This window comes from Mirounga angustirostris, unplaced genomic scaffold (assembly GCF_029215605.1).
Source record: "Mirounga angustirostris isolate CCGP_5_RB_7025 unplaced genomic scaffold, mMirAng1.0.hap1 SCAF_5, whole genome shotgun sequence".
Taxonomy (NCBI): Eukaryota; Metazoa; Chordata; class Mammalia; order Carnivora; family Phocidae; genus Mirounga; species Mirounga angustirostris.
In genome coordinates this window covers 170,791,309-170,811,245 of record NW_026991713.1, presented here as the reverse complement: position 1 = coordinate 170,811,245, position 19,937 = coordinate 170,791,309, and the positions used below count along the sequence as shown (strand labels likewise).

General features: G+C 39.5%; 1 protein-coding gene across 3 annotated transcripts in view; it reads right to left on the bottom strand.

Annotated features, from left to right (window-relative positions):
• The window catches only part of BAZ1B (bromodomain adjacent to zinc finger domain 1B), a 73,978-nt gene that overhangs the window by 48,077 nt on the left and 5,964 nt on the right, over window positions 1–19,937 (bottom strand). For all 3 annotated transcript variants that reach the window (XM_064593129.1, XM_045875549.3, XM_064593130.1), the window contains exons 2-4: window positions 16,818–16,934; window positions 12,632–12,776; window positions 3,727–3,928 (exon numbers count right to left, since the gene is read on the bottom strand). In XM_064593129.1, coding sequence (XP_064449199.1) covers window positions 3,727–3,928; window positions 12,632–12,776; window positions 16,818–16,934 — 464 coding nt within the window. The remainder of the gene's footprint in view (window positions 1–3,726; window positions 3,929–12,631; window positions 12,777–16,817; window positions 16,935–19,937) is intronic.

Sequence of the window (19,937 nt, the reverse complement as noted above, 5' to 3'; positions counted from 1 at the left end):
AGAGATTGGCACAAAAAAATACTGTGATAGGAGAGAGAAGCAATGTCTAATTTGGTCTGGAAGATAGGCAAAGGAAAGGGCCTAGAAAGAGTAAGACTTGTTCAGAGACTATAAGCAACGAGATAGGTGACTATGATCTATAGTAAAAACTTCAGACCAAAGAGGTAAAGTAGGGTCCAAATTATAAATAACACTGTATTCCATTATTATTATTTTTTTAAAGTAGGCTCCATGTCCAATGTGGGGCTTGTACCCACAACCCTAAGATCAAGTCACATGCTCTACCGACTAAGGCAGCCAGGTGCCCCAACACTGAATGTCATTTAAAGAGACTGGAATGTGTCTCGTGGGCACTAAGGAAACAAAGGATTTCCCATCTGACTGACTAGATATATGCTGTGAAAGATCACTATCATGAAAAAATTAAAAGAAACACTTTCAGCAGTTAGAAAACGAATGAAAAGGGCAGGTGAGACTGAAGATTGGGAATCACAAGATACAGCACTAAACATCTGAATCAATGTAACTGAAATGGAGGCTGAAAGAGTCTAGAGGCTTTTAGAAGACAGACATGGTAACCAACTAGATGTGGAAATGCTAACAGTTTCCAAGTTTTCTGCCTTAGGGACCGAGGAGATGAGGGGGTCGTTAACTGAGTAAGAGAATGTTGAAAGAACAGCAGGACAATTCTTGTTGACGTGCCTTGGGAAGATAACATAAAGAGTAAGATGATCAATTTAGCCTTACAGGTGTTAAAATTTGAACTGCCTGGGACAGGCACGTGAAGACTGGGTCTAGAGTTAAAGAGTTAAGCCGATGTGGGTCTGGGAATCATCAGCCTCTAAACAGATTAAGAATTTAAACTATGGGCAGGAATGAAATATAACAATACCCTTGTATAGAAAAATAAAAAGGAGGCAGAACAAAATCCTCTGAAAAATAATTTAATGAATGGCAGATGAAAAAAGGAGGTTAAAAAACAAAAAACAAAAAACAGAAAAGTAAGGGTGCCTGGCTGCCTCAGTCAGAAAAGTGCAACTCTTGATCTCGGGGCCATGAGTTGAGTCCCACGTTAGGTAGAGGAATTACTTAAAAACAAAAAACAAACAACCCCTCCCCCACCCCCGAAAAGTAGTTGGGAAACCTAGGGAGACTATGGTATCAAGTAAGTGAAAGATATGAAAGTGACCAACAGTGTTAAATGGAACAGAAAAGTAAAACACAAAGGAGCAATGAGTGAATTTTGCAATTAGGGGGGTCACCTATAAGCTTATTAGGAACAGTTTCAGAGTAAAGAGGCAGGAGTTACACCGTAACAGCATAAGGAATAAACTGATGGTCAGAAAGTGGAGACAACATTCTCAAGAATCTTAACCTGAATAAGTAAGACAGAAATAGAACAATAGGATCAAGGGAAGATACGTTTTTGTTTTTAGAAAATGGGACTTTGTTTATAAGCTGAGAAGAACCATTAGAAAGAGGGTTTAAAACACTGTATAGTAGAGGGACACTTGGGTGGCTCACTCGGTTGAGCGCCCAACTCTTGATATCAGCTCAGGTCTTCATCTCAGGGTCGTGTGTTCACGCCCTGCATTGGGCTCCACTCTGGGCATGGAGCCTACTTAAAAAAATACACACACACACACACACACATATGTGTGTATGGATGTATGGATGTATGTGTGTGTGTGTGTGTATATATATATATTATATGGTAGAATAATAAAAGTTTACCCAGCCCTTGAGAAACTAAGAGGGAATGGTATTAACTTTTTTTTTTTTTAAAGATTTTATTTATTTGTGAGAGAGAGAGAGAGCAAGCGCACAGGCAGAGGGAGAAGCAGGCTCCCTGCCAAGCAAGGACCCGATGCAGGACTCGATCCCAGGACCCTGGATCATAACCTGAGCCAAAGGCATAACCGACTGAGCCAAACAGACATCCCAGAGGGAATGGTATTCAAAGCACAAGTATCTTGGTCAAGAGAAAAGAGAGCTCCCTTCTAAGATGGAGGAACAGAGTCCTACCAAGGAGGTTAGGAACACAAAGCTGAAAAGTTCCTGCCCTAATACATTACTTTTCCCCCCACAAAGTAAAAGGCCAAGTCACATGATGAGAAAATATTTTTCGTACTAGAATTTGCCTATCATATTTCTATGGAAATTCTAATCAATTTTTCCCCTGAAGACATGCAGAATATATCATAACATTAATTCTTTAGCCCACCTACTACTCTTATCAACATACTAGCAATAACATTACATCCCAGTAATTAAAACCCGAACTAAGGCACACACTCCAAAAAATAAGCCAAAGCCTAAAACCAGCAGTTCCTGGTACACAATGCTTAGGTATAAAACAAACAGCTGTAACACATCACTGGTATTCCAATGATCCTCATTCTAGAAGAAGTGTTAGAAGACAGATCAGCCAACACCTAACCAAAACATTTATCAACCTCAAATCTAGGGAACTGTGAACAACACACATATTATAAAACTGTCAAAAAGAAACTGAAAAATGCAGACATTAGCATTCATAACACAGAGTAGAAAACAAAACCAAAGTATCAACAGCTAGGGGGGAGCAGCTACACAACAATCTCTGAAGCTTCCTTGGGACTAGATAAGGACGGCCCTCTAAAACCATCTGCACGTTGGGCGCCTGGGTGGCTCAGTTGGTTAAGCGACTGCCTTCGGCTCAGGTCATGATCCTGGAGTCCTGGGATCGAGTCCCGCATCGGGCTCTCTGCTCGGCAGGGAGTCTGCTTCTCCCCCTGGCCCTCCCCACTCTCATGCTCTATCTCATTCTCTCTCTCAAATAAATAAATAAAATCTTTTAAAAAATAAATAAAAATAAATAAATAAATAAATAAATAAAACCATCTGCACGTATCCCAAACATCTGGAGACACAAAATAGAATGGAAGGCAGATAGCAGAACGTTTTAATGTAACATTCTAACTAAAACTTTGTGACAGTTAAATATTGAAGTGAAACTTTAATCCCCGAACAGTCACGGGGAAGGAGATCGATAAACACAAACTCTTTGAGTGCTCCTATTTTTGGAGAGAAAAGGGATCCAGTCAAATTCCTTATTTACACACACACACAAATGAAGGCCTCAGAGGCTGAAAAGTCTCCCCAGGAAGCAACATCTCAGTTTCTCAACTTTCAAAACATCACTGTTAGGTCTCCAGATCCCTAAAAATTACTTTTAGTGTTTCACAATTCTGGCAGCTCCCATCTGAGAGGGACCTAAATTACAGAATACAGATAAAAAGAAGTACCTTAAAAGCACCACATTGGCTTATAACATGCAAAGAAACAGAAATAGAATTATAGCCCCTCCTACTTCAATCACCCCCTTTCCACACTTATTTCCATATTTCCAACTTAGAGAAAAGGAAAGCAAACTTTCTTTCCCATCTTGGGTAGACAGGTATGTGTACACAGATTTCTAAGCAGCCAGAGGTAATGACTTCCCAATGGTCCTAATTGTGCAGGGAGATTTAAATCTTTTTTTTTGGTGGGGGGGAGGGGCAGGTTTAAATCTTAATTCACTTGGTGAATATTTGGTTTTCTGAATCATAAATGAACAAAAATATGTCTAGCTATCTACAAAACTCAATTACAAATCTAGTTGCTAGAGAACTGAAAAAGATTTGAGTATAAAATAAACAGAACAGAGTAACGTAACTCACTAAGGAAAGCTAGCATCATACATACTAATACTCTCTCTCCTTCCTTCATCCTCTTTTACAATTGCCTCCTTCTTCTGATGATCCTGAGCAATTTGGCTAGAATTCTCTTTGTCGCTTGAGGGAGAATCACAGGCACCATCTGATTTCTTCTCAGTGGCCTCTTCATCTACTTTCTCCAAAGGATGAATCTTCACAATCCTCACCTTGAGCATTTTTTCCTTCCCAACCTATAAAGGAGACAGGAGAGAATCAAAGACAATAAATAAGAATCAGAAACCTAAAGATATTTAGAATATATTATCCAATATCCATCCCACTTCACCTGACAGAAATTCACTGAAACTCTGAAGCAGCCAAGTACAGTGACTTTTTTCCAACTTTATTTCTCAGACTTCTAACTTGAAATAGGATACCTTAAAAAATAAAATGATCACCATCTAGTTCAAAATTCATGCACCAATGTACTAAGGCCAAAAGGCAATCATTATACTAACCTGACATATATGTAAAATACAGTTCAAGAATTTCCATTTTTAAGAAAATCAACTATACAGGAACACCTGGCTGGCTCAGTAGGAAGAGCACATGACTCTTGATTTCAGGGCTGTGAGTCTGAGCCCCACACTGGGTGTAGATTACTTAAAAATAAAATCTCTAAAAAATAAATAAATATCAACTATACACATGGATATCCAATTATTCTAGAATCATCTGTTGAAAAGACGATCTTTTCTTCACTTAATTACCTTTCCACCTCTCAAAATTCAGTAGTGGGGGGCACCTGGATGGCTCAGTCAGTTAAGCAACTGCCTTCGGCTCAGGTCATGATCCCAGGGTCCTGGGATAGAGCCCCGCATCAGGTTCCCTGCTCAGTGGGGAGCCTGCTTCTCCCTCTCCCCCTGCCCCTCCCCCCCCGACTCATGCTCTCTATCTCTCTCAAATAAATAAATAAAATCTTTAAAAAAATAAAATAAAGATTTATTTCAGAGAAAGAGAGAGAATGCAAGCCAGGGAGAAGGGCAGTGGGAGAGGGAGAGGGAAGTCAGAGGAAGCAGACTCCCCGCTGACCAAAAGGCTCAATCTCCCCAACCAGAGATCATGACCTCAGCCAAAACCAAGAGTCGGACCGAGCCACCCAGGCACCCTTCCACATGAACTTCATAATCAGCTTGACGACTCCTACAAAAAAGCTGCTTGGATTTTTATTATTATTATTTTTTAATTTGAGTATAGTTGAAAAGCTGCTGGGATTTTATTGCAACTGTGGTTAATCTACACATCAATTTAGAAAGAACTGACATTTCAACAATACTGAGTTTTCCCACCCATGAACAAAGGTATATCTATCATTTAAAGCCTTCTTTAATTTCTCTCAGGAACATTTTATAATTTTTACTGTATGGATCTTGGGTATCTCTTGTCAAATTACTCCCAGAGTATTTCACATTTTTTGACATTACCATAAAGGGTACTGATCTTTCCGGGAGCCTGGGTGGCTCAGTCGGTTAAGCGTCTGCCTTCAGCTCAGGTCATGATCCCGGGATCCTGGGATCAAGTCCCACATCGGGCTCCCTGCTCAGCAGGTAGTCTGCTTCTCCCTCTGCCCCTCCCCCCACTCATGTTTTTTCTCTCTCTCTCAAAAACAAATAAACAAAAAATCTTTAGGGACGCTCAGTCGTTAAGCGTCTGCCTTCAGCTCAGGTCATGATCCCAGGGTCCTGGGATCGAGCCCCGCATCAGGCTCCCCGCTCAGCAGGAAGCCTGCTTCTCCCTCTCCCACTCCCACTCCCCCTGCTTGTGTTCCCTCTCTCACTGTGTGTCTCTGTCAAATAAATAAAATCTTAAAAAAAAAAAAAAATCTTTAATGGTACTGATCTCTCTAAATTTCAATTTCCAATTGTTTGTTAACACTGGTTTTCATATTATTTATCTTGTCTTGTATCCTGCTACCCTGCTCATAAACTCACTTATTAGTTCTAGTAGCTTTTATGGGAGATTCCAGATTTTCTACATAGACAATCATGTTGTCTGCAAATAAAGATCACTTTACTTCTTCCTTCCCAATTTAGATGCCCTTTATTTCCTTTTCTTGACATAGTACCACTGACTAGAACCACCAGGACAATGTTAAATGGAGTGGGAGAGCAGACATTCAGTCTTTTACCATTAGGTATAATGTTAGCTGGAGGTTATTCTGTAAATATCCTTTATTAGACTGAAGGCATTTCTATTTGCAGTTTGCTCAGAGTTTTTATCAGGAACTGATGCTGGATTTTGTTGAACACTTTTTGTGTGTAAAATGAGATGACCGTATGGTTTTTCATCCTGTTTATAAGGAGAATTATAAATTTATAACAACTTTGAATTTGTAGGATAAACCCCACTGAATCATGATAAACTGTCCTTTTCCTAGTGCTGGATTTCATTTTCTAAAATTTTGATTAAAAAACTTTGAATCTGGGGCGCCTGGGTGGCTCAGTTGGTTAAGCGACTGCCTTCGGCTCAGGTCATGATCCTGGAGTCCCGGGATCGAGTCCCGCATCGGGCTCCTTGCTCAGCGAGGAGTCTGCTTCTCCCTCTGACCCTCTCCCCCTCATGCTCGCTCTCTCTCTCTCAAATAAATAAATAAAATCTTTAAAAAAAAAAAAAAAAAAACTTTGAATCTATGTTCACAAGGGAGTTTTATGAACATAGATTTTTTTTTTCCTTAATCCATAGTTTTTTCTTTTAATGTGCTTATATGGTTTTAGTATCAGGGTAATGCTGACCTCACATAATAAGTTGCAAAGAATTCCCACCTCCCTCTCCTCTTCTATTTTCTGATAACATTTGTATAGAATTGGTGCTATTATCTTCCTTAAATGTTTGGTAGAATTCACCAATGAAGACATTTGGGCCTGGAGTTTTATCAGGTAATTTTAACCACAAGTTTAATTTCTTTAATAGATATAATAGGGGCTATTAAGGTTTCTATTATTTCTTGTTGAGTGGGTTTTGGTAGTTTGTATCTTTCAAGGAATTTGTCCATTTTAGTTGTCAAATTTATTGGTGTCAAAGATGTTCATAATATTTCCTTATTACCCTGTCAATATCTGTAGACTGTAGATATCACCTGATTCTTCATGTTGGTTAATTTGTGTCTTCTCTTTTTACCCTGGGAGTTTGGCTGGAGGTTTATCAATTTTATTGATCTTTTTCAAATTAGCAGCTTTTGGTTTCATTGATTTTCCTGTTTTCTATTTTACTAATTTCTACTTTGATCTTTATTAAATCCTTTCTTTTTCTGTTTTCTTTGGATTTAATTTGCTTTTCTTTTTCTTATCTCTTAAGGTAGAAGCCAAGGCCAACAATTTGAGACCATTTTTTCCTAATAAAACAGTTTGATTGTTTAGTGCTATACATTTCTCCTAAGCCCTACCGTAGGCAGCATCTCATAAATTCTAACACATTGTTTTCACTTCCATGCAGTTCAAAACATTTTCTAATTTCCCTTTCGATTTTTTTCTCTAATCCAGGTAACTTAAAGGTGTCTTACTGAGTTTCCAATTATCTGTGGTTTCCAGATAGCTATTATTGATTTCTAATTTAATTCCATTTTGGTCACAGTATATTCTTTGTATGACTTGAGTCCTTTTAAATTTATTTACTTTTTTATGGCCCAAAGTATGGTCCACCTTGGAAAATTCTGCACTTGGGAGCAATGTCTATTCTGTAGTCATCAGGTAGAGTATTTTACAAATGGCAATTAGGTTAAGTCAGTTGATAATGCCATTCAAGTTTTCCATATTCTTGCTGACTTTCTGTCTACTTTTCCTATCAGTTACTGAGAACAGGGGTGTTGAAATCTCCAACTACAGCTGTGATATCTATTTCTTCTTATAGTTCTATCCATTGTTGTTTCACAGATCTTTTTTAAGCTGTATTTATTTTAAAGAGAGAGAGAGCACACACAGGGGCCGGGGGGGTACAGAGGGAAAGGGAGAAAGAGAGAAGCAGACTCCCTGCTGAGTGCAGAGCCCAGATGCCGGGCTCAACCCCTCAACCCTGAGCCGAAATCAAGAGTCGGGACACTTAACCGACCCAGGCACCCCATTTCATAGATCTTGAAATTCTCTTTAGTAAATGCATAAACATAAAGGGCTGCTATGTCCTCTCAATAAACAGACCCCTCTGTCATTATGAAATATTTATCTGGTGATATTTTTTGCCCTGAAATCTACTTTGTCTGATACTTATATAGCCACTCCAGATTTCTTTTGACCTAATGTTAGGATGGTATCTCTTTCTCCATCCTATTTACATCTTTCTTATAGGCAGCATATAACTGGGTCTTGCTTTTTTATCCAATCTGGCAATTTCTACCTTTTAACTTAAATGTTTAGATCATTTATATTAAATGTAATTACACATACAATTAGGTGTAGTTGCTTTTTCTTTTTTTTAAGATTTCTTTATTTGAGAGAGAGTGTGTGCACGGGGGGGGGGGGGGCAGAGGGGGAGGAGAGAGAGAATCTCAATCAAGCAGGTGTGGGGCTTGATCCCAGGACCCTGAGATCATGACCTGAGCAAAAACCAAGAGTCAGATGCTTAATCGACAGAGGCACCCAAGTGCCCTGGTATAGTTGCAAAATTTCTATTCAGTTTCATGAAAACTAAAAAATTCTGCTCTTCAAAGGACACTGTTAAGAAAATGAAAACACAGGGGCGCCTGAGTGCCTCAGTTGGTTAAGCGCCTGCCTTCGGCTCAGGTCATGATCCCAGGGTCCTGGGATTGAGCCCCACATCAGGCTCCCTGCTCAGCAGCGAGTCTGCTTCTCCCTCTGCCTGCCGCTCTGCCTATCTGTGCTCTCTCTCTCTCTGTCAAATAAATAAATAAAATCTTTAAAAAAAAAAAAAAAAGAAAGAAAATGAAAACACAAACCCTAATTGGGAGCAAAAGCAAAGCATATGCCTAATAAAGAACTTGTACCCAGAATAAAAAACTCTTAAAACTCAAAAACAAGAGGGCGCCTGGGTGGCTCAGATGGTTAAGTGTCTGCCTTCGGCTCAGGTCATGATCTCAGGGTCCTGGGATCGAGTCCCGCATCGGGCTTCCTGCTCCTTGGGAGCCTGCTTCTCCCTCTGCTTCTCTCTCTCTCTGTCTCTCATGAATAAATAAATAAAATCTTTGGAAAAAAAAAAAAACTCAAAAACAAGAAAACAATCCAATTTAAAAAGGGACAAAGATTTGAAGACACTTCACCAAAAGAAATATAAATAAAAACATAGCAACGAATACATGAGAAGATCTTCAACATTATTAGTTATTAAAAGGATATTTAAGAAAAAAATCCTTTGTCAAAAGGTATGTGCACACTCAATTGTACTCAGTAATGCTCAAGTGTTTATCAAAACAGTTAGTAGTAAACCAGCAGCTCCACATTCTTGTCAAAACTTGCCATTATTTTGACTTTTTCTTATTTACTAATCTGATATGCATAAAATGGTCTTGCTAGCTTTTAATTTGCTTTCCTGGATTACTAATGAGTTTAAACACTTTGTCATATGTTTATGGGCATACTTATCTCCCTAATTTCTCTCTCCCCCTTCGTCAAACTTTTCCTCTTTCACCTTGCAGATGTGTACAGCATATTTTCCTTTTGCCACTCCAAATCGGTCTCCATTCTTCTCTACCTTACTCTGTCCTGTATTATACAGGCTGATCTTTGTGGCATACACCAAAGGGCTCCCTTGTCTAGATTTTGGTGAGTTCAACCCATAGGAAGCAAGAGCAGAAAATCAGATGGTGGAAGAAAAGTGATGTTGGGGTATTTATTCCCTTGACTACCTCCCTAGGAAATTGGTTACATCTTACTATCAAAGTACTCTTCTACAACTACATTACTCTTTTCTAATTCCAGTACCCACTCCCTCCCTTGTTTCTTCGGGGTTTTGAAGTGGTAGTCTCTCTACTGTTGATAGCAATCAGGTACTTAACCTTTCCTTGTTAGTTTTCCTTAACCTAGATCACACTGTTGTCTCTTATCTATAGTCCCTTTATTAAATTCAATTCAATTACACTATTTGAATATGCCATCTGTTTCCTGCCAGGACTCTGACTAATGTAAAGTATGTGATTAAAACCCACAGACATTACAAATATAACAAAAAGAACTAGCTAGGAGCTCCAGGGAGTCAAAGTAAATTAGGGAAAAGAACAAGAACTTTGGAACCACACAAAAAGACAAAAGTCTGAATCCTTGTCCCATCACTTACTGGCTACCGTTGGGCTACCTAAGCCATTCCCCTCCCTCTTTTCTCTTGCCAGGCTGCTTTTTCTGAGGCTTTAAAAAAAAGAGGGGGGCGGTGGCTCAGTTGGTTATGCGTCTGCCTTCAATTCAGCTCAGGTCATGATCTCGGGGCCCTAGGACTGAGCCCCACATCAGACTCCCTGCTTGACAGGGAGCCTGCTTTTCCCTCTCCCTCTGCCCCTCGCCACAGCTCATGCTCTCTCTTGAGCTCTCTCTCAAATAAATAAATCAATCTTAAAAAAAAAAAAAAAAAAGGCAATATTCACTTTCTTAGCCCCCTTGCAGCTAAGGATGGTTATATAGACATAGTCTAGCCAATAACATGTAAAGACAAGGGTCGGGGTGGAGGGGAGGGAGTATACACTTCTAGTAATCATTTTCTTACAATGCTTAGGTAAGCATTTTCTCACTCTGAGTACAGTCACAAGTTCACAACCAAGAGGCAACAAAGCTAAGGACAAAACCCAACACCCTGAGAAGAGAAGAGCAGAAAGGCAGAAAGATAACAAAGTATAGGTCCTCGACAATATTATCCAGCCTCTATGCCAAATCTGGTACCACCTGCCTCTAAGACTTACTATGTGAGATAATCAAATGTCTTCATTGCTTAAGCCAATACTACTCAAAGTGTTGTCCCCAGAGTGTCATTATCACACCCCGGAGCTGGTCAGAACTGCATACTTTTAGGCCCTACCCTCGGGGATGGTGCCCAAGAATGTATATTCAGAAGTCCTCCAAGTGATTTTATTTAGGCTAAAGTCTGAGAAGTACTGGACACTGCTAGTCAGCTATTTCATTACATACAGCTGAAACTACTCTTAACTAAAACATATCAATCTGAGGACGCCTGGGTGGCTCAGTTGGTTAAGCGACTGCCTTCGGCTCAGGTCATGATCCCAGGGTCCTAGGATCGAGTCCCGCATCGGGCTCCCTGCTCAGCGGGGAGTCTGCTTCTCCCTCTGCCTGCCGCTCCCCGTTTGTGCTCACTCTCTCTCTCCCTCTGACAAATAAATAAAATCTTTAAAAAAAAAAATCAATCTGAAAGCTATTTTTTTTTAAGCTATCTCTACACCCAGTGTGGGGCTTGAACTCATAGCCCCAAGATCAAGAGTCACATGCTCCGCCAACTGAGCCAGCCAGGAGCCCCTAAACAAGTTATTTAAATACTTGAGCCTGACATGCACCCAATGTTTATAGCAACAACATCCACAACAGCCAAATGATGGAAAGAGCCCAGATGTCCATCGACAGATGAATGGATAAAGAAGATGTGGTACACACACACAAGCAAGCATGCGCGCGCACACATGATGAAATATTACTCAGCCATTAAAAAAAAATGATATCTTGCCATCTGCAATGATGTGGATAGAACTAGAGGATATTATGCTAAGTGAAATGAGTCTGTCAGAGAAAGATAAATATCAAATGATTTTACTCATGTGGAATTTAATAAACAAAACAGATGAACACAGGGGAAGGGAAAGAAAAATAAGACAAAAGCAGAGAGGGAGACAAACCATAAGAGACTCTTAACTATAGGAAACAAACTAAAGGTTGCTGGAGGGAAGGAGGGTGGGAGGATGGGGTAACTGGGTGATGAGCATTGAGGAGGGCACGTGATGTAATGAGCACTGGGTGTTATACACAACTGATGAGTCACTAAATTACCTCTGAAACTAATAATACACTATATGTTAATTAAATTTAAATAAAAAAGAAAAAATAAATTAAAAAATAGATAAATATCTAAGCCTGTTTACCACCTCACCATTTTCTGTGCAGATTCTGCAAGATGTTATAGCAAAGCAATCAGCCCAGTATCCAGTACATACAGATATTTAACAAATGTTAGTTCCCTTCTTCCTGAATCTTACTTTAAGCTTTCAAAGGATTATATAGGGATTGCTTTAGTGTTAGGTTTTTACTTTAGTCATAGTTATCCTTGTGCTATCTGGACTAGAAAATTAAAAAAACAAATTTAGTAAAAAAAAAAAAAAAGAAAAGAAAAAAGTCAACTCACTCACTATTGTACTGAAATGACATTCTTTGCTTATTGGTACCACAGATTTGGATTAAACATTATCTGAAAGTCTTTGAAAAAATTACACAACCAAAAAAAGCCAAGATAGCAGTTATCAAAAAGGGATAAAACAGGGCAAACAAGGATGCAATGGTACATAGTATAACAATTACCATAATATTTTTTTAAAGATTTATTTGTGAGAGAGAGAGAGAGAGAGAGCACGCAAGCAAGAGAGAGTGCACAAGCGGGGGGAGGGGTGGAGGGGCAAAGCGGCAAAGGGAGGGGGACAAGCAGATTCCCCACTGAGAAGGGAGCTGGACTCGAGGCTCGATCCCAGGATCCTGGGATCATGACCTGAGCCAAAGGCAGATGTTTAACTGACTGAGCCATCCAGGCGTCCCAATAATTACCGTAATACTAACATAATATTAAACATTCCCAACAATGAATATAGTTCTAAAATTTGGTCCTTACAGTATCTGATACTAAGTAAAGCAGACTTCAAATATAACACAATTTTACACACAGAACTACACTCTGTAATCTATGCTGGAAGCTCTAATCTCAATGTATGGTTAGTGAGTCAAATCGTACCAAAAAAAATAGGGGCTTACCTCAAAATCACACTCTTCTCCCACAGCGTATTTGGTCATAATCTCCAACCAAGCAGTATCTACTAATTTCTCTAAAGAGGCTGTGTTATGGTGAACCATTTCCAGAACAAGTTTCTCGTACCAGGCAGGGAACTCCTCCTTCAAACTAAACAAACATGTTATTAGTTACCAAGAAAATGCACAAAAACCTATCTAGAGAATTAATTCAAGTTAGTGCAAACCTTTCTTTAGCAAATATAAGCAGGCACTGGGGAATAGAAAGCTTAAAAACCATGTGGCATGCAGGACAAAGAAGGAACTGTAAAAAGCTCTGTCAGATGGGCTTATCCAGGTTAATTTTCTCATTTGGAAAATAAAATTAATAGGCACACCATCAGTAAGGCTGAACATTTTCCCATTTGTTTGTATAGCAGACTTCCCTTTTTAGGTGTGAATTATTTATTCATATCCTTTACCCTTTTTTTTGTTTGTTTCTTAGAAGCCCATAACTTGATTCTATTTGTGTTAGGTTTCAGTCAATAAAATTCTTTCCTATGCATTCATTCGTTTAGGTCTCACAATACCTTGTGACATGTCTAGAATTTTCACTTTATGAACAAGGGAAATAAATCAGGAAGGGTTAACATGTTGGAACCATAACTTGAACCCCAAAGCCCTTGCAAAAGTAAAACAATGAAGTACTACTTTTCACTTATTAAACTAGCAAAAAAGAATTTTAATTAACATACCCAACATGAACAAATGAAGAGTGCAACATGACACTCATGCAAGGCTGACAGCCTATTACGCTTACTATCATGATATTCCCAGTCACTCTGTGCGGTTTGTAACTAAAAACGTTCCTCCAACTGACTGCTAGCCTTAAAGTCTTAGTATACTGCCTTACAATTTACCTATGGAGTTATCTGCTATTCCCCAGTCCATCAATAAGCTTCCAGTCTCTCTGCCTTTGTTAAGGCTGTTACCTTTTTCCTCTTCCTACCATCCTCCCTCCCAGCTCAATCATCGTCCCAAGATGTCCTCAGACTTCCTTAACTCCATGAGGCCTTTCCCGGCCCCTAAGAATGCACGCTGTCCATCAAGCCTCCCAGTCAATAGGCTTAAAACTTCACTGTCCATGGTTACTTCTGGGGAGTGAGGTTGGACAGTGATGTTCAGATCCTTATATTAACTCTGTATTGCTTACATTCTTATAACAAGTATGCATTACTTTTATAAATGGAAAAAAGTGATTTCTGCTTTGAATAGAAATTGTAAAACCATACTTTTTCAGTAATCCCTCCCATCACGCCCTATATTCTGTTCACTATCAAATCACATAAAACATGCCCCAACTGTGTTTTTCAGAACCTCTGCTGTAATGGCTTCTAAGGTCAAGTAAGTTTGAAACCCACAAGGTTAAACCAAGCTACAGCTTCTTTAGTGGAAGTCTTCTGAAAATCCTTAATATGCTAATGTATATTATGACTTTCCAAGAAGAAAGCTTATAGAGCTTTTCCAAAATTAAGGCCAAAACCCCTCTTTTCAGGAAGGATTAGAGAATCCCTCTTATTATTTCTATTCCCAAAAATGCCATGACTCTCTACCTGAATACTATCCTAGCAAGCCTACATCAACTTCCCACCTGCTCTTCCTTCTCTAACTCATCCTACACACCGCTTCCAGATTAATCTCAAAGCCTAACTCCAAACCCATGTCTCTCTCCTGTTCAAAAATTATTGCTGTCCTCCTACTGTTCACTGAATTAAATACAAACGTCTCCTCTTGTCTTCTATAATTTGGTACAAACTACCCTTTCAAGTGTCACCTTCCTCAATAAGACCCATGAAGTTTTCCCTAACAACTCCAGGTTAGTCTCTAGCCTCTAAATACCCACTGTCTCTCTGTATGTAGGAAAGCAATTTATTTACATTTTGAAACTGAATTCTCTTATTTATTCCTAACAGTTTTTCACTTGATTCTCTTTGGGTTTTTCTGGTACATAATCATATTACCAGTAACAATAACTGACTTCCTCCTGAGTACTCTTCATACTCTTTATTATAGGTTAATGGTTACCATCTTTTTATTTACAATGAATTTTCACACACATATCTTTTGTCCCAAAAAGACACCCAGAAAAGGTAGCATTATCTCTATTTGCAAAGAGCAAGCAGTAAGTGCTTATGTAGTGCAGAGGAGAGTGCCTAGCCATTGTAACCAATTCCAGAATAAGTCAGATATGAGACCTGCCCGCAGGAAGTCTACAAGCTACTATGAGGGTCGGCAACAGCCCATGGGCCAAATTCAGCCTACCACTAGTTTTTGTAAATAATATTTTCTTTTATTTACAGTCATTCACATTCATTTACACTTTTACCTATGGCTGTTTTCACTGTACAATGTCAGAGATGAATAGGTGAGACAGAAATCATGTGGCCCACAAACCCTAAAGTATTTACTAACTGGCACTTTACAGAAAAGGCTAGCTAACGCCTGGTCTAAAACACTAAACGAAACTTATATGTAAATTGCACTAATCCAAAATGGAACATTGTAAGTGATCAAGCAAAGAAGAAACAGACACCAGGTTAACAGACTCAACAATTATTAGTGATGGAGCCATTACTAGAACCAAATCTCAACTGAACCTAGTGCCCTCACACCAGCAAAAAAGCAGAACAGTATCAGATTACTCAACTGTATGCTCTCTATTTATCTGCTATCAAGAGAAGTCGATGAAAAATGCACAGAAAAAGCTTCTTTGCCCAATTCCTAAAATTGAGTTCTGTTTTATTATCATCCCTGATTTCCATGTATCTTTTGCATGTTCCTTCTGACCAAATTGTTTTCTCTGAGAGAATACCCAGATGGGTAGGTACTTGAACATAGACAGGATTTTTAAAGACACCTCATTCAACCACCCTACTTAGATAAACAGTCTTCAAACCGTGTGTTTATTTCTTATTTTTATTTTTTTTTTAAAGATTTTATTTATTTATTTGAGAGAGAGAGAATGAGAGACAGAGAGCATGAGAGGGGGAGGGTCAGGGGGAGAAGCAGACTCCCCGCCGAGCAGGGAGCCCGATGCGGGACTCGATCCAGGGACTCCAGGATCATGACCTGAGCCGAAGGCAGTCGCTTAACCAACAAGCCACCCAGGTATCCCAGTGTGTTTATTTTTGATAGCTACTGTAAAGACTGTCCTAAATTTCAAAAGACCACAAAATAAAGAAAACTTTCTAATTTGCTGCCTCCATATTACTTCTAGATTATTATCAACTTCCTTTGCTCAGATCACATTTCCAGGGGTGCCTGGGTGGCTCAGTTGGTTAAGTATCTGACTCTTGATTTCGGCTCAGGTCATGATCTCAGGGTTGTTGAGATCGAGCCCCACCAGCCCCACATTGGGCTCTGCACTGAGCATGGAGCCTGCTTAAGACTCTCTCCTCCCTCTGCCCCTCCACACCCCTCAAGCATGTGCTTGCTCTCTCTAAAAGCAAAACAAGGGGCGCCTGGGTGGCTCAGTCGTTAAGCGTCTGCCTTCGGCTCAGGTCATGATCCCAGAGTCCTGGGATCGAGCCCCGCATCGGGTTCCCTGCTCCGCAGGAAGCCTGCTTCTCCCTCTCCCACTCCCCCCGCTTGTGTTCCCTGTCTCTCTCTGTGTCTCTCTGTCAAATAAATAAATAAATAAATCTTTAAAAAAATAAAAAAGGGGCGCATGGGTGGCTCAGTCGGTTAGGCATCTGCCTTCGGCTTGGGACATGATCTCAGGATCCTGGGATCAGGCCCCGCATCGGGCTCCCTGCTCAGCAGAGAGTCGGCTTCTCCCTCTCCCTCTGCCCGCCCCCACTCATGCTCACACTCTCTCCTTCTCAAATGAATAAATAAAAAATCTTTTAAAACAATAAACAAAACAAAACAAAAACCACATTTCCAGAGTATTTTCAAGGTAGAAGAATAGAGCAAGAACACTCAAAAGCCTGGCAAATACCTAAATAAGTCTACACAACTATATATTCCACATACTTTGTTACCAGCAAAATGCCACTAGACAAGGACACTCAGACACCAACACATTACACTAATGTAATGTATTCCAATGTATGCGCATAAATTTAAATATAAATACTGCTTTACTGTTAATATCCCCCCTTTCCTAATAATATGAAGATGGTGCTAGAAGGGCAATGGTTCTATTACTTACAGTTCAGCAACTTCCTGTTCCTCCTCCCAGGCCTCCTTGTGTGTTAGTTGACTGCTTCCAGTACTCTTACATGTCCAAATGCGCTCACTGTACCTTTCCAGGCGGGCCTCGTACTCTCTGTTAGCCATGGCTCAGGAAAACAATATTCAAGCAACAGAGACAACTTATCCATATCCATAAAATACTTCATAACATAAAAAAAAAAAAACTAAAGCATCCTTTCTATAATTGTACAGCATAAAAAGCTAAAATTGAAATTAGAGTTTTCAAGTGGCAAATCCAAATAAAATGATTAAAGCTAAAGAATGACTTAAATGGTTTGTCATATTTTTGTTTTAACAGATAAAATACTAGTATTTTAGGGGCACCTGGATGGCTCAGTCGGTGGAGCATGCAACTCCTGACCTTGGGGTTGTTGGTTTGAGCCCCACACCAGGTGCAGAAATTACTTTAAAATAAAATTTTTTTTAAAGATTTTATTTATTTGAATGAGAGAATGAGAGAGAGAGAGAGAGCGCACAAGAGGGGGGGAGTGGGAGAGGGAGAAGCAGACTCCCCGTCGAGCAGGGAGCCCAACACAGGACTCGATCCCGGGACTCCAGGATCATGACCTGAGCCGAAGGCAGTCACTCAACCAACTGAGCCACCCAGGCGCCCTAAAATAAAATTTTTTTTAATTAATATTTTGTTATAAATGTGATTTCTTCAAATCACCTGTTTCATGTCAAGAAAATTCCCACGGCACTGGAAATTTATAAGAAAAAATAAAGGTAAATTAAACACAAATCATAAGGGATAAGAATTTAAGGTATGTGGAATTGTCACAGAACTCAGATGGTCAGCAAGCTTAAGAATCTGCTCCATGGAAAGATGAACTACCCCAGTCTCATAGGCAGTTTGGAATAACCCTGTGCATATGCTAATGATCCATTTCCTAGAAAGCCTTCCAGTCTATCTCGGAAACACCTGTTGATCCTTAGAGTTTAAAAAATAAATTCCATAAAGCCCTAAAAATAATTTTGATACCATATTTACCCAAGCTTTATGTTGTCTCCAATAATACTACACTCACAAGTCATTTACCACTGTTCAATCCTTGTAAGGCAGATGAAGGAAGAGAACATCCTATTAGTGCCATATAAATGGTAACTTTCCACACCATCTCAACTAGAATTCACTACCAGACAGCCACATTCAAATTCAAATGACAACTAATTTACTTTACGCACAGCAACAGATGCTACCCGAGAAAATAAACTGACACAACTAGAGAATTAGCTGCCAATCTCTGTACTTTCCAAGTGACACTTTTTATAGTAGTTGAAATAGAAGTATTTAAACAGCTCATCCATAATATTACCTTACAATTAAACAAGTAATTCATTTTTAATATATGGAGATTCTTTGTTTTCCTGGGTTAATAATCAGTGAAAAGACAGACGACAGGGACAAATCCAGAGGTAATCCAAAAAGAGTAGTTTTAGCCAACAGTGTAAGCGCCTTCCCTTACTGTATCTTTCTCAGGATCTGCCAAACACAAAACAGTAAATCTTTTTTCCTGGGGTGGCAGGGGGAATGGTGCTAATATATTTAAATGACTAAACAAAAAAGAAGTACCAGCAAAAACCAGGAGGCAAGCTTCCATATAAAACTACGTAAATTCTGGGGGGCGCCTGGGTGGCTCAGTCGTTAGGCGTCTGCCTTCGGCTCAGGTCATGATCCCAGGGTCCTGGGATCGAGCCCCGCATCGGGCTCCCTGCTCAACGGGAAGCCTGCTTTTCCCGCTCCCCCTGCTTGTGTTCCCTCTCTCGCTGTGTCTCTCTCTGTCAAATAAATAAATAAAATCTTAAAAAAAAAAAAAAAACTATGTAAATTCAATCTCACTGAAAATTTATAAAAACTTACAGAGAAAAGGAAACAGCATGGCTTCCAAAGTGACATTACCATAACTAATCAACAAGATAAATTTGTTTTCTGGTTTTATCTGTTTGCACTGGGGAAGGAGAGGTAAAATAATGACAGAAAGAATCAGTAAATAGATTTAAACATTCAAAAAGCTTGATAACATTCTAACACAGTATTTACTTACATTGAAGAAATTCACTGTGTAATCAGAGAGAATGTGAGATAAACAAACATGTCCTAAAGAAAGAATTTTAGTTTTTGTTATTAGCTGCTATTTTTAAAAGTAGGAATGATGTGCCCAGTCATCCTCCTGTGATCTAGACCTACAGGGCCAGCTGGTATCACCTGGATGCCTCAATGATACCTCCAGTCCAACTTTTTCTAAACTAAACTCTTATTACCTCTTCCCTCCCTCCTAAGCTTGCTCCTTAACAGTTATTCCCAATGCCACTGAAAGGCCCTAGTGTCCCAGTCAGAAACCAGGGAATCATCCTCAGCTCTTCAGTCCCGAATTGCAATCACATATCTATGGCTCAGTTCAGTCCTTCCTCTTCCACAACAGAGCCATTATTCAAATTCAGCCTCTGATCCTCACTTCTCAGCTAGCCAAAATATTTTAAAACATTTCAATTGGCCTCACTGGTAATCCTCTGATCTTTTATGCTTCTCACCCAAACATCCTTCTTCTCAATCTTACTTGTTTTTAAACCCAGTTCTTCTTCTTACTTTAAAATCTCATTTGCTCTCAGGCCCCTGAAATGCAAATATGTTCACACTGGGAAGCAATCCTCTGGCTCCCACAGTACTGAAAATCACTCCACCAATCAAGACTTTGTTGAGCAAGTTCCATGATTTTTATTCTTTTAAGAAGAAAAAAGGGAGGGCGCCTGGGTGGCTCAGTTGGTTAAGCGACTGCCTTTGGCTCAGGTCATAATCCTGGAGTCTCAGGATTGAGTCCCGCATCTGGCTCCCTGCTCAGCAGGGAGTCTGCTTCTCCCTCTGACCTCACCCCTCTCATGTGCTCTCTCTCTCTCTCAAATAAATAAAATCTTTAAAAAAAAAAAAAGAAGAAGAAAAAAGGGAGAAACTTTATTTTCCTCAAACAATACATATTTATTTATTTTTATTTTTTTTATTTTTTAAGATTTTATTTATTCATTTGAGAGAGAGAATGGGAGAGAGAGCATGAGAGGGGGGAGGGTCAGAGGGAGAAGC